This window comes from Telmatherina bonti, assembly GCF_933228915.1.
Source record: "Telmatherina bonti genome assembly, chromosome: 3".
In the NCBI taxonomy this organism is placed as follows: domain Eukaryota; kingdom Metazoa; phylum Chordata; class Actinopteri; order Atheriniformes; family Telmatherinidae; genus Telmatherina; species Telmatherina bonti.
The window spans coordinates 40,913,646-40,936,242 of NC_136621.1; the positions used below are offsets into that span (position 1 = coordinate 40,913,646).

Here is a 22,597-nt window from a genome sequence, read left to right on the forward strand (position 1 = left end):
GTCTGAAGAGATTCAGTCTGAACAGATCCAGTCTGAACAGATCCAGTCTGAACAGATCCAGTCTGAACGGATTCAGTCTGAACAGATTCAGTCTGAACAGATTCAGTCTGAACGGATTCAGTCTGAACAGATCCAGTCTGAACGGATCCAGTCTGAAGAGATTCAGTCTGAACAGATTCAGTCTGAACAGATCCAGTCTGAACGGATCCAGTCTGAAGAGATTCAGTCTGAACAGATCCAGTCTGAACAGATCCAGTCTGAACAGATTCAGTCTGAACAGATCCAGTCTGAACGGATCCAGTCTGAAGAGATTCAGTCTGAACAGATTCAGTCTGAACAGATCCAGTCTGAACGGATTCAGTCTGAACAGATCCAGTCTGAACAGATCCAGTCTGAACGGATTCAGTCTGAACAGATCCAGTCTGAACGGATTCAGTCTGAACAGATCCAGTCTGAACGGATCCAGTCTGAAGAGATTCAGTCTGAACGGATTCAGTCTGAACAGATCCAGTCTGAACGGATCCAGTCTGAAGAGATTCAGTCTGAACGGATTCAGTCTGAACAGATCCAGTCTGAACGGATTCAGTCTGAACAGATCCAGTCTGAACAGATCCAGTCTGAACGGATTCAGTCTGAACAGATCCAGTCTGAACGGATCCAGTCTGAACAGATCCAGTCTGAACAGATTCAGTCTGAACGGATCCAGTCTGAACAGATCCAGTCTGAACAGATTCAGTCTGAACAGATTCGTTCAGAGCAAAATAAAGTTTTATTAACAGAAAAACTTTATTTAAATTCATAAACCTACTGTGTGGCTCTATGATGGTTGGATGATTGATGAATTGATGAATACTGGTTCAGGCTTTTGTTACTTCGAGACTAGATTACTGTAACTCTCTATTACTGGGCTGTCCTAAATATGCCCTGAAAAGCCTTCAGCTGATCCAGAATTCTGCAGCCAGAGTCCTGACCAGAACCAGCAGGAGAGATCATATTTCTCCAGTTTTAGCCTCTCTTCATTGGCTGCCTGTTGAATCTAGAATAGAATTTAAAATCCTTCTCCTTACATATAAAGCCCTCCATAACCAGGCACCACTATATATCAAAGACCTCATAGTTCCTTATATACCAAGCAGAGTACTTCGTTCGCAGACTGCAGGCTTACTTGTGGTTCCTAGAGTCTCAAAGAGCCGAGCAGGAGGCAGAGCCTTTGGTTATCAGGCCCCTCTCTTATGGAATAAGCTCCCAGTTAGTGTTAGGGAAGCAGACACCCTCCCCACCTTTAAGACTAGGCTGAAGACTTATCTTTTTGATAAGTCCTATAGCTAGGGATGGTTAGCATCCCTTAGTTATGCTGCTATAGGTTTAGACTGCTGAGGGACATTTCCTGATACACTGAGCTTCTTTCTTTTTCTCTTTATCTCTCTCTTTTACCCCCCCCCCCCCATAACAGTGTTGCATCATTAACATGTATGTCTCCTGTCTCAGCAGGTCTCCCTGGCCGGGAGTAGCAGTTCCTGTTGTCTGTTGTCTTTCTGTCCTCTTCCCCCCACACAGCAGAGGCAGATGGCTGCCTGTCCTGAGCCGGGTTCTGCCGGAGGTTTCCTTCCTGTTAAAAGGGAGTTTTTTCCTTCCCACTGTCGCCAGTGTGCTTGCTCAGGATGGGAGATTGAGTTGGACTCAACTCAATCTGTTGGTTTCCTTATATAGGCTGTTATGAATTGGCCTTCATTATGTTTTCCCCTCTGTCTGTAAAGCGTCTTGAGATGGCATTGCCGTGATTTGACGCTATATAAATAAAGTTGAATTGAATGAATGAATGAACCTGCTGTGAATATCAGAAAAATAGAACTGTTTTATTTACAAAAGAAAAGAGTTTTTAATGCTCAAAGAAAAATGTTATTTAATCAATGAGACAAAATCAAACCCTAAAAACAAAAATCTGATATTTTACTGATTTTTTTTCTTTGGTTTCGTTGTTAATTTACTGATTTTCTGATATTTTGGTTTTTTTTCTTGTTTTTTTCACATTTTTCTTTTCAAACAAAAAACAAGTGAATCTTAATAAAACGTCCGTTTTATTTGTTTAATTTCCCATCATCTAAAACGTGCTTTTTTAGGCCGATGCTTGAGATGAAAATATCTGTTTGCGGTTCTGCGAGTTTTTTACCAACAAATCCGGATGCGGTTCGTCACTTCCAGGCTTGGCAGCAGGATGAGACGGTGACAGGTGGAGGAAGTGGCAGGACGGACGTGGGGTCTGTTTACAGTCAGGTCAGGAGTCCAGAAAGGTGTTGAACAGATCCTCTTCATGTGTTTCATCTCAGAAAAACATGTTAAACTAGTCAGAAATACTTTTTAAAGAAAACAAATAAATGTTGTGATTTCCAGTAAAAAGGTATGAATGATGTCAGCATCAATAACAGGATATCAGCTTATCACGCGTCAAATGGAATAAAAGCAACAACATAAGTTGTCAATAATGTTGTTTATTTTGTGGTTTTTGTTTTATTTTGTTTTTGGTCTGACGTCAGTAAAAATGGAAAATTTAAAAACCGCAGCCTATAAAATAAAAACACACAAATAAAAGTTTATTTCTCAACAATAAATAATTCCAGATTTTACAGTATTTACAAGTTATTATAAAAGTGACTTTTCCTCAGTGAAACTTTTATTTCTTGAGTTTTATCTGATTTTTACTGAAGTCTGAAACGCGGCGTAAAAATCTCCCCCCTCCTGACTCATCTGAGCTTCATCTGCCCACATCTCCGCCACTCTTTCTTCATCCTCCTCCTCCTCTGCTTTACGGCGCCGTAGAGATGAAGCAGTTTCGCCTCTTCCTCTGTTTCTGACTCAGTTTCGAGCCTCTCAGTCAGGGAGGTTCCACCTCCACTGCAGATCCAGTCTGAACTTCTACATTCAGAGCAAAACAAAGTTTTATTAACAGCAAAACTTGATTTAAACGGGCAAACCGGCTGTGTGTGAAGATGATCCTGAGAAAGATGTGAGCTTCCATATTTACTAATGAAATGTAAAAATAAATTCATGTTAACATTTAAATTACAATCTAATTTTTCTGATTGCTCCATCGTGGATGTAATATCTGAGGTTTTATCAGCTGATACTGATATAAAACATATTTCCACGGGTCTCTGCTCAGTAGCGACGACAGTAAAGTAAAACTTTGTCCAGTTATAACAGAAACTATGGAAGTTGCTTCAACAATTCTCTCAATTTCACGTTAAGTTACTTAAACTAAAGTCAAGTTTTTAAAATAAAAAATTAAAGAGAATAAGTGGGAATAATTTAATTTAATTTAATTTAATTTAATTTAATTTAATTTAATTTAATTTAATTCTAGTTTAGTTCAGACAGATTGGCACAAACAGTTCTACACTTTCACACATGAAGCCAAATCCAAAGATTTTCTCAGTTTGTTGAATTATAATAAATAATTTTACTTAAGATTGTCTCATAATTTCAGCTTTATTAATAATCTGGTATGTTTTGCACATTTGGAATTATTTTACATTTTATTTAAATCTCCTCCTTGTTGCTCCCATTCTCACATTTTATTATGAAACTTTACTTCAAACTAAATAAACTTTATTTTTACAACACAGTTTAAACAAACAGTGTTTCATTAAATGCAGAAATATTAATAATTACATTAAAAACACGAATAAATCAAAATAATAGGAAAACAGTAATAGGAAAACAAAAGAAATGTTCTGTACATTATTTGTGGATTAAAAAGAGAGAAACTTGTTCTGCTGACTAAAGTTCTGCTTTAACCAGAACCGACTGGAAGTCGGAACTAGACGGAACCAGAGACCCGGTCCCTGAGCCGGACCGGTCTGCAGGGACAACGATTCACATCCTGGAAATTATCTTTAACATGCAGATTAGTGGGTGTCAAACATACGACCCGGGGCCAGAAACGGGCCCCAGGAGCTTCCAATCCGGGCCGCAGGATGGATTTAAACGCTTTCATTTAACAAGAGAATGGAAGCAACGGAAACTCCTGATTCATCCATGTGAGGTTTCATTTTTCATGTTTAAAAAAATAACCTTTGGGCAGCGCGAGGGAAGACTGACTCTATTGTTTCTATTTTTCTCATTTAATAGACGTGACTTCAACTGAGTCACTTCAGCCGCTCAGGATGACTGCACGTGTGTGCAAATGTACACGTATGTACATTTAATGTAACATTTCACTCTGATTGTTTAGATCCGTGCTGAAGTTTGAACCTGTTTTATAAAAATCAAATAAAGACACTTTAACCCTTTAATGTTCACACTAAATGAAAAAAGTTTCTCTGCATTTTTCTGTTTGTTTCCAACAAAAATGATCAAAATAAATGCAGTTTTAGCTGATGGTTGAGATTTAATGTAATAAAAACAGAACAACAGATTATATTTCAACCAGGCGGTCGAGACGCTCAGGCAGGTTCATTCCCACAGTTTCCTCCACCAAAAGCCCAAACAAAGGTTCCAGAAAAGCCTGCTGGTAAACAACACTACATAAAATATTAGATTCACAACAAAACAAATAAAAACTCATATCAATTATATTTTAGAAAATACCAAGAAATACTAAATTAATATAAGATAAATTATTAAGACACAAAAAAAAACTGATTGAAAAAAACAGAAGCAGTTCGTCACAGTTTTGATGTGTTGAACAGTTCATTTGTGTTTAAAAAAATCAAGTTAATTTCTTGTTAAAACTGCTCTTACTTTTTGGTAAAGCACATAGGATATATATATATATATATATATATATATATATATATATATATATATATATATATATATATATATATATATATATATATACACATACATACAATATGTGTATATATATATATATATATATATATATATATATACATACATACAATATGTATATATATATATATATATATATATATTTATATATATACATACAATATGTATATATATATATATATATATATATATATATATATATATACATACATACATACAATATGTATATATATATATATATATATATATTTATATATATACATACAATATGTGTATATATATATATATATATATATATATATTTATATATATACATACAATATGTGTATATATATATATATATACATATTGTATGTATATATATATATATATATATATATATATATATATATATATATATATATATATATATATATATATATACACATATTGTATGTATGTATATATATAATGAATAATGAATAAAAAATATTTTTTTAATCCCCAAAGTAATTCAATAACACACACATTTGTACGTGTCTGTGTGTGCGTGTATAAATCTTTATAAGTGTTTTTGTGTTGCCTTTTTAAGTGTTTCTTTTAGTACTGGGAAGGTTTGCACTTCCAGTTTTATTATATCTGCGTTATGACAATAGAGGTTTTTTTCTATTTCAGCCACTGGAGCCCAGGTTGCAGGTTGCTTTAACTGAAGAAGCCCTAGAAGCTGATTTATTGATCACGAGTCGCAAACAACGATCAGTGGTTCATTTCCACTGCGGCTGACGTGGCCAAACAGCACCACCTGCTGGTCAGAAGCAGAACTGCATTCAGCTTCACGGATCGCTGATCTGATAGGTCAGATGGTGGTGACACGCTGACTGACAGGTCTCTGGACCAATCACATTACAGGTTTACATGTTGGGCTGCTTTAACATGTTTTCGAGCTTTGTTGGAAAATTAAGATTCTAATTAAACAGATCGGTCTGCAGAAAGGGTTAAACATCCCGGGTAAAAAGAAAAACATTTATGTGATTAATATATGATACGTTCTATGAAGATCATCCCTGCCAGCAGCCATCAGCCTCCGGAATAAGACCTTTTCAAATTAATTATTATTATATACTACTAATTATATTATATACTACTATTATATACTAATATTGAATTTCCCTTTGGGGATTAATAAAGTATTTTCATTTCATTTACAGTTTTTATGCATTGACCCCAGTCTGAGGACCACTGCTGAGTTCAGAACAAACTTCATGATCCTGGAAGCCAGCGAGGGTGCCACTGGCTTTATTTTGCTTTTTGATTTTATTCTTAATTTGTTTTTATTCTATTTTCTTTTTTCAATAATTCTCATTGAAAAAACATATGAAGCACTTGGGATTCTTGCCTTTGCAACTTAGGTGTCCCAACGTCGAGGTGAAAAATGCTTCTCATGACATGATCTTCCAGTCTGAGGCTCAGAAGCTCAAAGCCTTTTTACAAGCTACTAATAATACTTTTAATAAATATCCTTTTTAATCAACACTTCTCCCAAACAGCCAGAATACATCAGCAGACAGGTTTTAGGAACTAACATAATGTCCCAACAGTTCCAGGTGTGGAATCACACCTGGCAGGGATTTAGGAGGACTGAAACACTGCAGACGCATCTGAATGGAGAACCTTGAGGCCCTTGAGGACCGGAGCAGACACTCGGTCCGGTCCAGAAGCACGGACCATCTGAACAACTTGGAAATGAATTATTTTCTGGTTCCTTGCAGCAGGAATGAAGACTCCAGGCAGCTTCGCTCAAATCAACGCAGTTTAATTATTCACAAGAAAAAAAAGAAAAACAAGATTTAAAGAAACCTACAATCATCAGGATCGTTGTCAGAACACGTCCGACTCATTTCCCTCAGAATTAGATTAATGCTCCACCAACGTTTCCCTTGTGCTTTTCTAAAACACGATACTATCATCATCATCATCATCATCGCCCTGCCTGGCACTAAGCGCTCGGTCTAAACCTCCTGGTTCATGTCTCTGCAGGGTCTGAAGGCTCACCGTGCTGCAGGTGGAGGTGTGAGATCAGCTGATCCGGCAGCTCAGTGGCGCCACCGTGTGGAGGTGGTGGGGGTAAAAGATGAAGAGCAGAGCTGCTCCTCATCCTCAGACACGTCCTGATACAACAGGACCAATTAGATACAGCTGTCTGACATCATCAGTGACGTCATCGGTGACATCATCAGTGACGGCTGCAGGTACGACATCCTCTGTAAAACTGACCTAGCTTTGGGAGGATCAGACGTCGCACCTGGCGGAGACGCCTGCGGAATCCCACCGGTTTAAACCGGTTCCTGATCAAACTGGATCAGGCTGTGACCGGATTAAACTGGATTCTTTCTGCAATGGAACTTATTTTAATCGTTACAATCCAGATTGAAGTGGATTCTGACCGGATTAAAGCATATTCTGACCGGATTGAAGCAGAATCTGACCGGACTGAAGCGGATTCTGACCGGATTAAAGCGGATTCTGACCGGATTAAAGCGGATTCTGACCGGATTAAAGCGGATTCTGACCGGATTGAAGCAGAATCTGAGGGATTAAAGCGGATTCTGACAGATTAACGCGGATTCTGAGGGATTAAAGCGGATTCTGACCAAATTGAAGCAGATTCTGAGGGATTAAAGCGGATTCTGACAGATTAACGCGGATTCTGACCGGATTAAAGCGGATTCTGAGGGATTAACGCATATTCTGGCCGGATTAAAGCATATTCTGACCGGATTAAAACGGATTCTGACAGATTGAAGCGGATTCTGACGGATTGAAGCGGATTCTGACCGGATTAAAGCGGATTCTGAGGGATTAAAGCGGATTCTGACCGGATTGAAGCAGAATCTGAGGGATTAAAGCGGATTCTGACAGATTAACGCGGATTCTGAGGGATTAAAGCGGATTCTGACCAAATTGAAGCAGATTCTGAGGGATTAAAGCGGATTCTGACAGATTAACGCGGATTCTGACCGGATTAAAGCGGATTCTGAGGGATTAACGCATATTCTGGCCGGATTAAAGCATATTCTGACCGGATTAAAACGGATTCTGACAGATTGAAGCGGATTCTGACGGATTGAAGCGGATTCTGACGGATTGAAGCGGATTCTGAGGGATTAAAGCGGATTCTGAGGGATTAAAGCGGATTCTGAGGGATTAAAGCGGATTCTGACCGATTAACGTGGATTCTGACCGGATTAAAGTGGATTCTGACAGATTAAAGCGGATTCTGACAGATTAAAGCGGATTCTGACAGATTAAAGCGGATTCTGACCGGATTGAAGCAGATTCTGACGGATTGAAGCGGATTCTGACGGATTAAAGCGGATTCTGACGGATTAAAGCGGATTCTGACAGATTAAAGCGGATTCTGACCGGATTGAAGCGGATTCTGACGGATTAAAGCGGATTCTGACGGATTAAAGCGGATTCTGACAGATTAAAGCGGATTCTGACGGATTAAAGCGGATTCTGACGGATTGAAGCGGATTCTGACGGATTGAAGCGGATTCTGACGGATTAAAGCGGATTCTGACCGGATTGAAGCGGATTCTGACGGATTGAAGCGGATTCTGACGGATTGAAGCGGATTCTGAGGGATTAAAGCGGATTCTGAGGGATTAAAGCAGATTCTGACAGATTAACGTGGATTCTGACCGGATTAAAGTGGATTCTGACAGATTAAAGCGGATTCTGACAGATTAAAGCGGATTCTGACGGATTAAAGCAGATTCTGACAGATTAAAGCGGATTCTGACAGATTAAAGCGGATTCTGACCGGATTGAAGCGGATTCTGACGGATTAAAGCGGATTCTGACGGATTGAAGCGGATTCTGACAGATTAAAGCGGATTCTGACCGGATTGAAGCGGATTCTGACGGATTAAAGCGGATTCTGACCGATTAACGTGGATTCTGACCGGATTAAAGTGGATTCTGACAGATTAAAGCGGATTCTGACAGATTAAAGCGGATTCTGACGGATTAAAGCAGATTCTGACAGATTAAAGCGGATTCTGACAGATTAAAGCGGATTCTGACCGGATTGAAGCGGATTCTGACCGGATTGAAGCGGATTCTGACGGATTAAAGCGGATTCTGACGGATTAAAGCGGATTCTGACGGATTGAAGCGGATTCTGACAGATTAAAGCGGATTCTGACCGGATTGAAGCGGATTCTGACGGATTAAAGCGGATTCTGACGGATTGAAGCGGATTCTGACCGGATTGAAGCGGATTCTGACGGATTAAAGCGGATTCTGACGGATTAAAGCGGATTCTGACCGGATTGAAGCAGATTCTGATGGATTAAATTGGATTCTGACCGGATTGAAGCAGATTCTGACGGATTGAAGCGGATTCTGACCGTATTGAAGCGGATTCTGACCGGATTGAAGCGGATTCTGACCAGATTAAAGCAGATTCTGACCAGATTAAAGCGGATTCTGACGGATTGAAGCGGATTCTGACCGGATTGAAGCGGATTCTGACCAGATTAAAGCGGATTCTGACGGATTGAAGCGGATTCTGACCAGATTAAAGTGGATTCTGACCAGATTAAAGTGGATTCTGACGGATTGAAGCGGATTCTGGCCAGATTAAAGGGATTCTGGCCAGATTAAAGGGATTCTGGCCAGATTAAAGGGATTCTGACCGGATTGAAGCGGATTCTGACCGGACTGAAGCGGATTCTGACGGATTGAAGCGGATTCTGACCAGATTAAAGCGGATTCTGACGGATTGAAGCGGATTCTGACGGATTGAAGCGGATTCTGACCAGATTAAAGGGATTCTGACCGGATTGAAGCGGATTCTGACGGATTGAAGCGGATTCTGACCGGATTAAAGCGGATTCTGACCGGATTAAAGCGGATTCTGACCGGATTGAATCTTGAGGTTGTGAGTTGGATCTTCAGAAGAAGTGATTTAAAAGCTGCAGTAATGAATCGGATCAGCAGCCTTCACACGGATGTGGAGCAGAGAAGCAGATTTTATTCTGAACCTTCAGACCACGTTCAACAAGCAGATATGAAGAGGAAGAGGAGGAGGAGGTGAGGAAGAGTGGAGGAAACTAATCAGCTGATTGACACGGTGTGTGAGAGACGTCGGGTTTACGGGAACTGCTGAGGCGACGTTGGAACGCCAGGCATGTCGTCGACATCAGCGGAGAAGGAAACGTATCTCCAGCTGGGCGGGGCCAGGTTTGTCAGCATCATGCGGTCGGTGGCGTGAAACTCGTTTCCTGCGTAGGTTTTTACGCCAGCAGCTGCGACTGCGTTGTCGTCAGGATGTCGCAGCAACACACCTGAAGAGGAGGGAGGCTCGGACAGAGGGAGGAAGAGGAGCAGCTGATGAAGCCACAAACAAGTGTTTCACACTTCAACACAAGGCGACAACCTGAGACTAGTGTTTGGGGGGTGAGGGGGGGGAGTTCAGTAAAGCAACAGACCTCTGAGGAGGAGGAGGAGCTGGGGGCAGAATGATGAAGAGGTGAGGATGAGGAGGTGTAGTGCTCTCAGGAGAAGGGCTGGGGAACGCCGTATCCCGGTCTGTACATCGGCCTCCCCGTTGGAGACTGAGAACTGGAGTAGGGGGGCGCAGCGGGGTAGCTGTAGCCCCCGTAGCTGTAAGAGGCTGGGTAGGGCGCGGGGCCGCTGGGGGGGTTGCTGGGGGTGTACTGGCCAAATGCTGAGCCAGGGTGGGGGGAGGGGAAGGAGGGCTGGGCCGGGTAAGGGCAGGTGACTGCAGCTGGAGGCCCGAAGGCGGGCCGGGGACCGGAGTAGCCCCCTGCTGGGGGGAACGGCGAGCTGGACGCTGGGTACGGACTGAACTGTGACGGGGGGTTGCTGGGGACTGATGCAGCAGCGGGGGGGTTGGGGGGGGGGACGGGGTACGGGCTGTAGGGGAGCCCAGAGGGGCCGCCAGAGGGGCCGCCAGCGGGCGGGGGGGCCAGCTGGGGGGCGTTCTGGTAGCTGCAGGACTGAGGGTTGGAGTTCGGCTGCTGCTGATCTGATGTCGTTACTGTGGGTGTCTGTTGGCTCCAGGGGGCAGGGCTAGTGGCGGCCGTCTGACCGGCGCCTGCTGAGGATGTCATGGCGGCGGGGTCGCCCTCGCTCCTCTGCCGCAGGATTTCCTGCAGTTTCTCCATCCGAACACGCCTCTTGTGAGCTAACGAGCGAAGGGACAGGAAGCGCTCCATGAAGGCGTCCAGCGGCAGAGAACCTTCCAGAAACTCATCTGCCAGAACCTGAAGCGCACACACACACACACACACACACACACACACACACACGCGCATTACAACAAGCGTCGCCACAACACTGCTGCCAACAAACTCATTTATACATTTTGACAGCAGCTCTGCAGCTTTATATGTGAAGACTCAGCCGTGTTGCAGCAGGGAAACATCTAAAGCCTGCAGGACCCCTCCTGCAACACCAGCAGAAACCACCGGGGGGCAGTGTTGACTTGTACAGCTGATACACAGCCAGAAGGAGGAACAAACCAGAGCGACCTCGCTGTCCCAGAACGACCGCGCCGTCCCAGAGCGACCTCGCCGTCCCAGAGCGACCTCGCCGTCCCAGAGCGACCTCGCCGTCCCAGAGCCACCGCGCCGTCCCAGAGCGACCGCGCCGTCCCAGAGCGACCTCGCCGTCCCAGAGCGACCTCGCCGTCCCAGAGCGACCTCGCCGTCCCAGAGCCACCGCGCCGTCCCAGAGCCACCGCGCCGTCCCAGAGCCACCGCGCCGTCCCAGAGCCACCGCGCCGTCCCAGACCGACCGCGCCGTCCCAGAGCGACCGCGCCGTCCCAGAGCGACCTCGCCGTCCCAGAGCGAACGCGCCGTCCCAGAGCCACCGCGCCGTCCCAGAGCCACCGCGCCGTCCCAGAGCGAACGCGCCGTCCCAGAGCCACCGCGCCGTCCCAGAGCCACCGCGCCGTCCCAGAGCCACCGCGTCGTCCCAGAGCCACCGCGTCGTCCCAGAGCGACCGCGTCGTCCCAGAGCGACCTCGTCGTCCCAGACCGACCTCGCCGTCCCAGACCGACCTCGCCGTCCCAGACCGAACGCGCCGTCCCAGAGCGAACGCGCCGTCCCAGAGCGACCGCGCCGTCCCAGACCGACCTCGCCGTCCCAGACCGACCTCGCCGTCCCAGAACGACCGCGCCGTCCCAGACCGACCTCGCCGTCCCAGAGCGACCGCGCCGTCCCAGAACGACCGCGCCGTCCCAGACCGACCGCGCCGTCCCAGACCGACCTCGCCGTCCCAGACCGAACGCGCCGTCCCAGACCGACCTCGCCGTCCCAGAGCCACCGCGCCGTCCCAGAGCCACCGCGCCGTCCCTGAGCGACCTCGCCGTCCCAGAGCGAACGCGCCGTCCCAGAGCGAACGCGCCGTCCCAGAGCGAACGCGCCGTCCCAGAGCGAACGCGCCGTCCCAGAGCGAACGCGCCGTCCCAGAGCGAACGCGCCGTCCCAGAGCGAACGCGCCGTCCCAGAGCGAACGCGCCGTCCCAGAGCCACCGCGCCGTCCCAGAGCCACCGCGCCGTCCCAGAGCCACCGCGCCGTCCCTGAGCGACCTCGCCGTCCCAGAGCGAACGCGCCGTCCCAGAGCGAACGCGCCGTCCCAGAGCGAACGCGCCGTCCCAGAGCGAACGCGCCGTCCCAGAGCCACCGCGCCGTCCCAGAGCCACCGCGTCGTCCCAGAGCCACCGCGTCGTCCCAGAGCCACCGCGCCGTCCCAGAGCCACCGCGCCGTCCCAGAGCCACCGCGCCGTCCCAGAGCCACCGCGCCGTCCCAGAGCGAACGCGCCGTCCCAGAGCGAACGCGCCGTCCCAGAGCCACCGCGCCGTCCCTGAGCGACCTCGCCGTCCCAGAGCGAACGCGCCGTCCCAGAGCCACCGCGCCGTCCCAGAGCCACCGCGCCGTCCCTGAGCGACCTCGCCGTCCCAGAGCCACCGCGCCGTCCCTGAGCCACCGCGCCGTCCCTGAGCGACCTCGCCGTCCCAGAGCCACCGCGCCGTCCCTGAGCGACCTCGCCGTCCCAGAGCGAACGCGCCGTCCCAGAGCGAACGCGCCGTCCCAGAGCCACCGCGCCGTCCCAGAGCCACCGCGCCGTCCCAGAGCCACCGCGCCGTCCCAGAGCCACCGCGCCGTCCCTGAGCGACCTCGCCGTCCCAGAGCGACCGCGCCGTCCCAGAGCGAACGCGCCGTCCCAGAGCGAACGCGCCGTCCCAGAGCGAACGCGCCGTCCCAGAGCGAACGCGCCGTCCCAGAGCCACCGCGCCGTCCCAGAGCCACCGCGCCGTCCCAGAGCCACCGCGCCGTCCCAGAGCCACCGCGCCGTCCCTGAGCGACCTCGCCGTCCCAGAGCGAACGCGCCGTCCCAGAGCGAACGCGCCGTCTCAGAGCGATCAGGATGAAGATGAAGTGGATTTTTAGCAGCGAATGATCCTGACGTGTAGGTGCATCACTGACCTCTGACTCTGCCTCGGTTTTGCCGCTTTCTGTCTGCAGTCTTGACAGCAACGCTTCAGGAGACACCTGACCCATCATACCATCTGAGGAGGAAGGGGAGGAGGAGCAGGAAGAGGAGGAGGAGGAGGAGCAGGAGGAGGAGGAGGAAGGGGAGGAGGAGGAGCGGGAGGAGGAGCAGGAGGAGGAGGAGGAGGAGCAGGAGGAGGAGCAGGAGGAGGAGGGAGAGTTGAACAGTGAAATTAAGGAGCAGATCATCAGAATCAGATGTAACTTAGCGGCTCGTCTGTAGATTTAAAACCAAAATAACCAGGAAGATAAACAGCTCCAGTTTCTGTAAACTCTCATGTTTATAGAACTTCTACTGGTCAAACTGGTCAGGCGGGGTTCTCCACACTAGCTATCTGCACCAGCAGAAGCTTTCGCTGCATCCCAGTTGTTACGGCTCAGCAGCTCATTTTAATGTCCTCTGATCCGGACACATAGATGATGGAGCCACTGGCGGCGTGTCATGGTTTCCATGCAGGAGATATCCAACCTCCAGCTGCATGACCAGCGTCTGCTTCGGTCCTGACAGCTGAGAGTAACTCTTCATCACGGCGTGCTCTTCTTCTCCTACCTCTCAGGGAGCAGTGACGTCTGTAGGTTTCTCTGACGTCCTCCAGCTGGGAGTATCGGGCCACCAGCACCTCCTTCTGGGACTCCAAACGAGGCTTCATGTCCAGGTTTTGCTCGGCCAGGCTGCGGTTTGCTGCCAACGCCATCTCTCTCTCCAGCTGGATGTTCTGGATCTGAAAGCAGAGAAGAAGAGGACTGTTTGGTCTTTCTGGGGGAAGCAGTGATGGAACAGCCTCTGCCGGTCAACACGCTCATTACGAGCGAGCCCATTCACTTTGTTTTCAGTTCAACTCGATGCAACACCTATGATCCAATCACCATTCCCAAATGTTCGAAAACTATTTTTTCCTAATGATTAAATGAGAGAAAAGCAGCTTCAAAGTGAGGCAGGAAGCTAAAAGTTGAGCTGCCATCCAGACACTGGGATGGTGGAGCAGTGCAATGGACACGGCGACATCTCAGACATCGCTATCACGTTCCTACGCTCTCATGACGGGTTTCAGACGTTTCCACGTTTCCAGAATGTCACTGAAGTTTCATGGAAAGACTTTTTCTGCATCTACACGTCAGCAGACGTGATGTCGGGGTCACAAGATGGTGTGTATGGACGGAGAGAAAACATCACCTCCATGCTTGACAACAAACTACAGCGAGTTTTACAGGGAATGAAGGAAATGAGGAAGAGCTTCGGAAAGCGGCAGAGAATCCTCCACAACGGGAGGGAAAACACGTTTTGTGTCTCCATCCTGCTGAAAGTGGAGTCTCACAGAGTTACTGCTAAACGGCATTTAATGCAGAAACAAATGTTCTGTGTTCAAAAGATTTCACAAATATCACTTTTATTTTGCAGCTTTTAAAAGTTCATTCAGAAATCTAAGGAAAGTTAGAGGACAAACGTCAACTACTTCTACTACTACTACTTCTACTACTACTACTTCTACTACTACTACTTCTACTACTACTACTACTTCTCCTACTTCTACTACTACTACTACTCCTACTACTACTACTTCTACTACTACTACTTCTACTACTACTACTTCTCCTACTACTTCTACTACTACTTCTCCTACTTCTACTTCTTCTCCTACAACTACTACTTCCACTACAACTACTACTTCTACTACAACTACTACTTCTACTACTACTACTTCTACTACTACTACTTCTACTTCTACTACTACTACTTCTACTAGTACTACTACTACTACTACTAGTACTTCTACTAGTACTACTACTACTACTACTAGTACTTCTACTAGTACTACTACTACTACTACTAGTACTTCTACTAGTACTACTACTACTAGTACTTCTACTAGTACTACTACTACTAGTACTTCTACTAGTACTACTACTACTTCTACTACTTCTACTACTACTACTTCTACTACTTCTACTACTACTACTACTTCTACTACTACTACTACTTCTACTACTACTACTACTTCTACTACTACTACTTCTACTACTACTACTACTTCTACTACTACTACTACTTCTACTACTTCTTCTACTACTACTACTACTTCTTCTACTACTACTACTACTACTTCTACTACTACTTCTACTACTACTACTACTTCTTCTACTACTACTACTTCTTCTACTACTACTACTAGTAGTACTACTACTACTAGTAGTACTACTACTTCTACTACTACCAGTACTACTACTACTAGTAGTACTACTACTTCTACTACTACCAGTACTACTACTACTACTAGTACTACTACTACTACTAGTACTACTAGTACTTCTACTACCACTACTACTACTACTTCTACTACTACTACTTCTTCTACTACCACTACTACTACTACTACTACTACTTCTACTACCACTACTACTACTTCTACTACCACTACTTCTACTACTTCTACTACCACTACTTCTACTACTACTAGTACTACTACTATTACTACTACCACTACTACTACTACTACCACTACTACTACTACTACCACTACTACTACTACTACCACTACCACTACTACCACTACTACTACCACTACTACTACTACTACTACTTCTACTACCACCACTACTACTACTACCACCACTACTACTTCTACTACCACTACTACTACTACCACCACCACTACTACTACCACTACTACTACTACTTCTACTACCACTACTACTACTACTACCACCACTACTACTTCTACTACCACTACTACTACTACTACCACTACTACTACTACTATCACTACTACTACTACTACTACTTCTACTACCACTACTACTACTACTACCACTGTTACGGCTGCCTGTATTGTTTTTCAGTTTACTAATTCTGAACCTTCAGCTGGGATTCCTGCTCAAACACAACTCTGATTGCTGCCTCCTGGCTGGGATTGGTCCTTCATGTCACCTGCTCATCTCCACCCTGCCCATTGGATAATTGGAACTCCGGACTCAGCTGACTCCACTAATCACCAGGACTTAAAAGACACCAGGAGTCTTTCATTCAACGGCTACCACTGGCTCAGTCGTGGTCTGCCCTCAGCCTGTGTTGTGGCTCTAACGTGTTGTAGTTCTGGAAGGACTTTTTGACTTTGTATAAAATCCAGTCCTGTTATGTCTGTTAGTTTTTGTTTTGGAATAGTTAAACCAATGCTGTATTTTGTTGGATAACCACTTTACGGGCTTGTTTTGCTTTTGGTTTGGCTATTTTGAGGCCATTCCTGGCCTATTCTTGCCTTGTCTTCCTCCTTGGACAATAAATCTGTCTTGGTCCACATGTACACCTGGCCACAGGTTTTTCTTTTGTGCGGCTCAATTGCCCTAGCAGAGTCTGGGTCGTAACAACCACCACTACTACTACTACTACTGCTGCTACTACTTCTTCTACTGCTACTAGTACTGCTCAGATAAAGTTATTTATGTGTGAAGGTCAGACTTCTTGCCATTGCAGCTGAGCTGAAGAAGCCTCTGACCGGACAGTTACCTTGTGTGAAGCAGCGCTGGTGCCTTGTTAAAAACCAGCAAAGAGCTAAAATGAAACATGAATGAGGTGAAGGTGCAGCACTGGCTCAGGTGGAGGAGCTGTCGTCCAGGGATTCAAACCGCCAACACAGTTTCAGAGAAGCTGCCTGTTAAAGTCTGTTTTATGAAATGTCCCAAATATCCACTAATTCAGAGATAAATCGCCAGATTATCGGAGTTTAAACCCCGTGTGCAGAACGGTTCTGAAATCAAAGTAAAAAATATTGATGTTTTTCACCCGTTTGTTTAGTTTTAGCTCAGAAAGTCTCTGCTGCCATTTAACAGGACGTCTGAAGGAAAACAGTTTGTTTCCTGAGCTGAGGGCGAATACTGTGCTGATAAGTCTAAAGTCTTTATTAGTCAATGACTTGATAGGTGATCACCACATTGATTTATTCTGTCTTACGGAAACCTGGTTACAGCAAGAGGATTATGTTAGTATTAATGAAGCTACGCCAGCTAACTATTTAAACTTTCACATTCCTAGAACTACAGGCAGAGGAGGAGGTGTTGCAGCTATTTTTCAGTCAGAATTATTAATTAATCCTAAGCACAAAACTAACTATAAATCCTTTGAATTCCTGACATTAAATTTATCTCATCCAAAATGGAATGCAGAGAAACCGCTCCTTTTAGCATTAGTGTATCGCCCACCTGGACCTTACTCCGAGTTTCTGACCGAATTCTCTGATCTCTTGTCTGAGTTAGTGCTGACTACTGATAAGGTCATTGTACTAGGTGATTTTAATATTCATGTTGACGTTGAAAATGATAGTTTAAACATTTCCTTTAGCTCTATTCTAAACTCAATTGGGTTTTCACAAAATGTCCATGGAGCCACTCACTCTCATGGTCATACTCTTGATCGGGTTCTAACATCTGGTATTGAGACTGATAAGCTCAAAGTATTTCCTCAAAACCCTGTCTTGTCCGATCACTTCTTATTAACCTTTGAATTCACTTTATTTGATTACTCACTGACCAAAAATAAATTCTACTATAGTAGATGTTTATCAGACAATAATATTACAAAATTTAAACAATCAATTGAATCAATTTTTTCACATCTACCATGTGTTAGCATGACTGAGAGTCCCCCTTTAGGCCTTACTCCTGCTCAGATTGATCAACATGCTGATACTATAACAGCTTCAATGCGTACAACCTTGGATAATGTTGCTCCCCTAAAGAAGAAGAAATTAGGTAAGATTATGAAGGCTCCCTGGTTTAATTCCCAGCTTCGAGCTCTAAAACAGGCATCAAGGCGTTTGGAAAACAAATGGCGTTCATCAGGACTAGAGGAGTCTCACTTAACCTGGAAAGAAAGTTTAATTGTATACAAAAAAGCCTTACGTACGGCAAGAACAGCTTATTATTCATCATTGATAGAGGAAAACAAAAACAACCCTGGGTTTCTTTTCAGCACTGTAGCCAGGCTTACTAGGAGCCGGAGCGCTGTGGAGCCATGTATTCCTTTCTCACTTAGCTGTGATGATTTCATGTATTTTTTCAGGAATAAAATTGATACTATTAGAGATCAAATCCACAATATTCTTCCTTCTACTTACAATGTTGAGCCTGTTTTGGTCTCCGAAGCATCCTTAGAACCAGGATCTGACTTGTGTCTAAATAGTTTCTGTCCTGTCCAACCCTCTGAATTAACTAAAATAATAGCTTCATCTAAACCATCCACCTGTATCTTAGACCCTCTCCCAACGAGCCTCTTTAAGGACATTTTCCCTTTAATTAATACATCACTACTAAATCTTATCAATATGTCTTTAGTGACAGGATATGTACCACAATCATTTAAAACTGCTGTAATCAAGCCTTTACTTAAAAAGCAATCTCTGGATCCAGAGGTGATAGCAAATTATAGACCTATATCTAACCTCCCGTTTATGTCCAAAATTCTGGAGAAAATAGTTTCCGCTCAGCTACATGCCCACCTGAGCAGAAATAATTTATGCGAGGAGTTTCAGTCAGGATTTAGAGCTCATCATAGCACTGAGACGGCATTGGTGAAAGTTACTAATGACCTTCTTATGGCCTCAGACAAAGGACTTGCGTCTGTACTTATCTGGCTTGATCTTAGTGCTGCATTTGATACAGTCGATCATAACATTCTGTTACAAAGACTAGAACAGGTGATTGGAATTACAGGTACAGCGTTAAGCTGGTTTAAATCATATTTATCTGATAGACTTCAGTTTGTTCATGTAAATGACAAGTCCTCCTCCCAAACTACAGTAAGTCATGGAGTTCCTCAAGGTTCTGTACTTGGACCAATACTCTTCACGCTATATATGCTCCCTTTAGGCAAAATTATTAGACAGCATGGAATAAACTTTCATTGTTATGCAGATGATACTCAACTATACTTATCCTTTAAACCAGATGAAACAAATCAGCCCAATAGGCAACAAAATTGTCTCATAGACATAAAGACTTGGATGTCTAGAAATTTTCTCCTCTTAAACTCAGATAAGACTGAAGTAATTCTCTTTGGATCTGAATAACTCAGAGCTAAATTTACCAGTTTTGTAATGAACCTGGATGGCATTACTTTAGCTTCCAGTGCTACAGTGAGAAACCTTGGAGTAATATTTGACTCGGACCTGTCCTTTGGCCCACATATTAAGCAGGTTACTAAAACAGCCTTCTTTCATTTACGTAATAAAGCCAAAATTAGGGACATTCTGTCTCGGAGTGATGCAGAAAAACTGGTTCAGGCTTTTGTTACTTCGAGACTAGATTACTGTAACTCTCTATTACTGGGCTGTCCTAAATATGCCCTGAAAAGCCTTCAGCTGATCCAGAATTCTGCAGCCAGAGTCCTGACCAGAACCAGCATGAGAGATCATATTTCTCCAGTTTTAGTCTCTCTTCATTGGCTGCCTGTTGAATCTAGAATAGAATTTAAAATCCTTCTCCTTACATATAAAGCCCTCCACAACCAGGCACCACTATATATCAAAGACCTCATTGTTCCTTATATACCAAGCAGAGTACTTCGTTCCCAGACTGCAGGCTTACTTGTGGTTCCTAGAGTCTCAAAGAGCCGAGCAGGAGGCAGAGCCTTTGGTTATCAGGCCCCTCTCTTATGGAATAAGCTCCCAGTTAGTGTTAGGGAAGCAGACACCCTCCCCACCTTTAAGACTAGGCTGAAGACTTATCTTTTTGATAAGTCCTATAGCTAGGGATGGTTAGCATCCCTTAGTTATGCTGCTATAGGTTTAGACTGCTGAGGGACATTCCCCCCCCCCCCCCATAACAGTGTAGCATCATTAACATGTATGTCTCCTGTCTCAGCAGGTCTCCCTGGCCGGGAGTAGCAGTTCCTGTTGTCTGTTGTCTTTCTGTCCTCTTCCCCCCACACAGCAGAGGCAGATGGCTGCCTGTCCTGAGCCGGGTTCTGCCGGAGGTTTCCTTCCTGTTAAAAGGGAGTTTTTTCCTTCCCACTGTCGCCAGTGTGCTTGCTCAGGATGGGAGATTGAGTTGGACTCAACTCAATCTGTTGGTTTCCTTATATAGGCTGTTATGAATTGGCCTTCATTATGTTTTCTTCTCTGTCTGTAAAGCGTCTTGAGATGGCATTGCTGTGATTTGACGCTATATAAAGTTGAATTGAATTGACTGAGCTAAAGGTCCACTGTCATCAAATTAAGCTTTTTTCCTCAAAGGAAATGAAGGCGTCTTTCTGAGGTTCCTCACCTGTTCGGCGTATAAAACTGGAAACCAGCGGTATATTCGGTACAGTCATAGTTTGGGTGATTTGTGTTAGTTTATGGAGCCCAGCTAATAAACCAGTCCTTACCAATGTTAACTTTTCAGTCCCAACTCATGAAAACTGAGCTACACTTTGACCCTGCTGGCTTGCAGCTTCTCTTTACCTCGTCAGACTCCTGAGCCATAGACTCCACCCTCTCCGGGTTGTCCAGGAGCTCCTGAAGCTCTGATTGGCTCAGGTCCTGGAGCTTCTCCATTTGATTTGCCAGGATTGCTGTCAGTCATGAAGGAAACAGGAAATAAGCAGTTAAAACTTGAGTTTACAGAAACAAAGTGGGAACTAACTTTTCTGTTTTATTTAACTAATCTGCAGTAGTTCCTGATTCGCCATGCTGACCATTTAAGGTGCATTCACTGCGCGTTATTTAAAGCTAACAAGCAGTTCTCCTGTTATTTACAGGCTTTCTGTAAAATAAAAGCTTCTATGTTCTTATTCATCAGGATATTTTCAGCCGTTTCACGTCTTCTGACAGGTTTTAGTCTCAGAATGTTCTGTGTGGGAACAGGTGCGGTTCGGCTGGAAACGAACCGGTACTTACAGTGTGACACCGACTGCTGCTGACATCTAACACCGCCTCTTTCTGGACACGTCTGCGGGTCTTCCACCTGCCCTGACGGGGTCCAACCGGACCGATCCGAGCCGAGTTTAGCTCGCTAGCTGCCCGGTTAACGTCCCGCCTCAGGAGACGGTTCGGTTCCCGGTTCTGTCCCGCCTCAGCTGACGGTTCGGTTCCCGGTTCTGTCCCGCCTCAGCTGACGGTTCGGTTCCCGGTTCGGTTCCGCGAGCAGCTGTTGAGGAGCGCGAGCTGTGATCGCGATGGCAGCCAACTTCAAGCCTCCCAGCGAGGCTCCGACATGAAGCCGAGCCCAGAGTCGCTCTGCTCGGTCCTGGTGATGGCCGCCACACCCCCTATGTTCCGCTGGGGTTCGCTTTCATAAACAGACCGAATAACCCCGCGGAGGACGAGGAAAAGTCGAGAAAATCGGTGGGAAAATATGAAAGTTTCACTTCACTCTGACAGGAACAGCCGCCATCTTTGGAGCTTTCCACCGGTCGAGGGTGGTGTTGATACAGAAAATACATTTATAACACAGCAAAGATCATTTTTCACAGTATCGACATGTCTTTTCCTCAGCGTTTATATCCGCTGTCATTGTTTAGCACACAGGTGCAAAGCGGTGTAAAGAGAGGCCGCTTCTGTTGGTGGACTCCCCCCTCCACGCGGGAATGGTACATTCCGGGCTCAGCTGATCCGAGGGAAGCCCCTGTGAGACGTTCACGGTCCACACGAACCGCAGCGGAAAAAGTCGAACCTGCGTCCGGAGGCTTTCCAGCCGCATCCAGAGAGGCGCACACCCTTTCAGATCCGGTTCTAGACCTGGTTAAACCCAGCTAAACCTACCTGAACCCAAACTCCTCGGCGTGAGGCTGTTTTTATCAGACATGGCCTATAAACAGCTGATCATTGTGATTAGACTGGAAATCAGCCCCACAACTAAAAGAAATAAAAGTTCACTGTTAAGTTCACTGTTCAATAGTAATTAATATTCATGCATGTGGAGTATTTTTTTTAGTTTAAGTTTGCGTTTAGACCTAAATTAATGTAAATTTAAATAGACATAAAACCTGAGATAAGTCATTTATCAAGTTCCTGTATTGTTCAATCGTTGTTATTTTTTTATTATTAAGAATAACGATTGAACAATTAATATTGTTATTATTTAAAATTGGAAATGTTTATTCTGACCATTTTCACATGCATCCAAGATTTATTAATGCTAATTTCACGTGAGAGTGTGTAAGATGTTTATGTGCCAGATAAACAGTCTGTAGTTTTGTAACTTGCTTTAAGACTTTGAAGATCCCAGCCCGACTGCAGCCGAAGGTTAGGATGAAATAAATTAA

General features: G+C 45.2%; 1 protein-coding gene across 1 annotated transcript; it reads right to left on the reverse strand.

Moving 5' to 3' along the window:
• Window positions 1-6,573: 6,573 nt before the first annotated feature.
• Window positions 6,574-21,702, reverse strand: vps37c (VPS37C subunit of ESCRT-I). The gene is made up of 5 exons (XM_079265141.1): window positions 21,231-21,702; window positions 20,796-20,905; window positions 13,913-14,084; window positions 13,297-13,379; window positions 6,574-11,066 (listed from the first exon to the last, which is right to left on the reverse strand). Exons 2-5 carry the CDS (start codon window positions 20,886-20,888, stop codon window positions 10,335-10,337), a joined length of 1,080 nt encoding a protein of 359 aa, XP_079121267.1. The 5' UTR covers window positions 20,889-20,905; window positions 21,231-21,702; the 3' UTR covers window positions 6,574-10,334.
• Window positions 21,703-22,597: the final 895 nt, after the last annotated feature.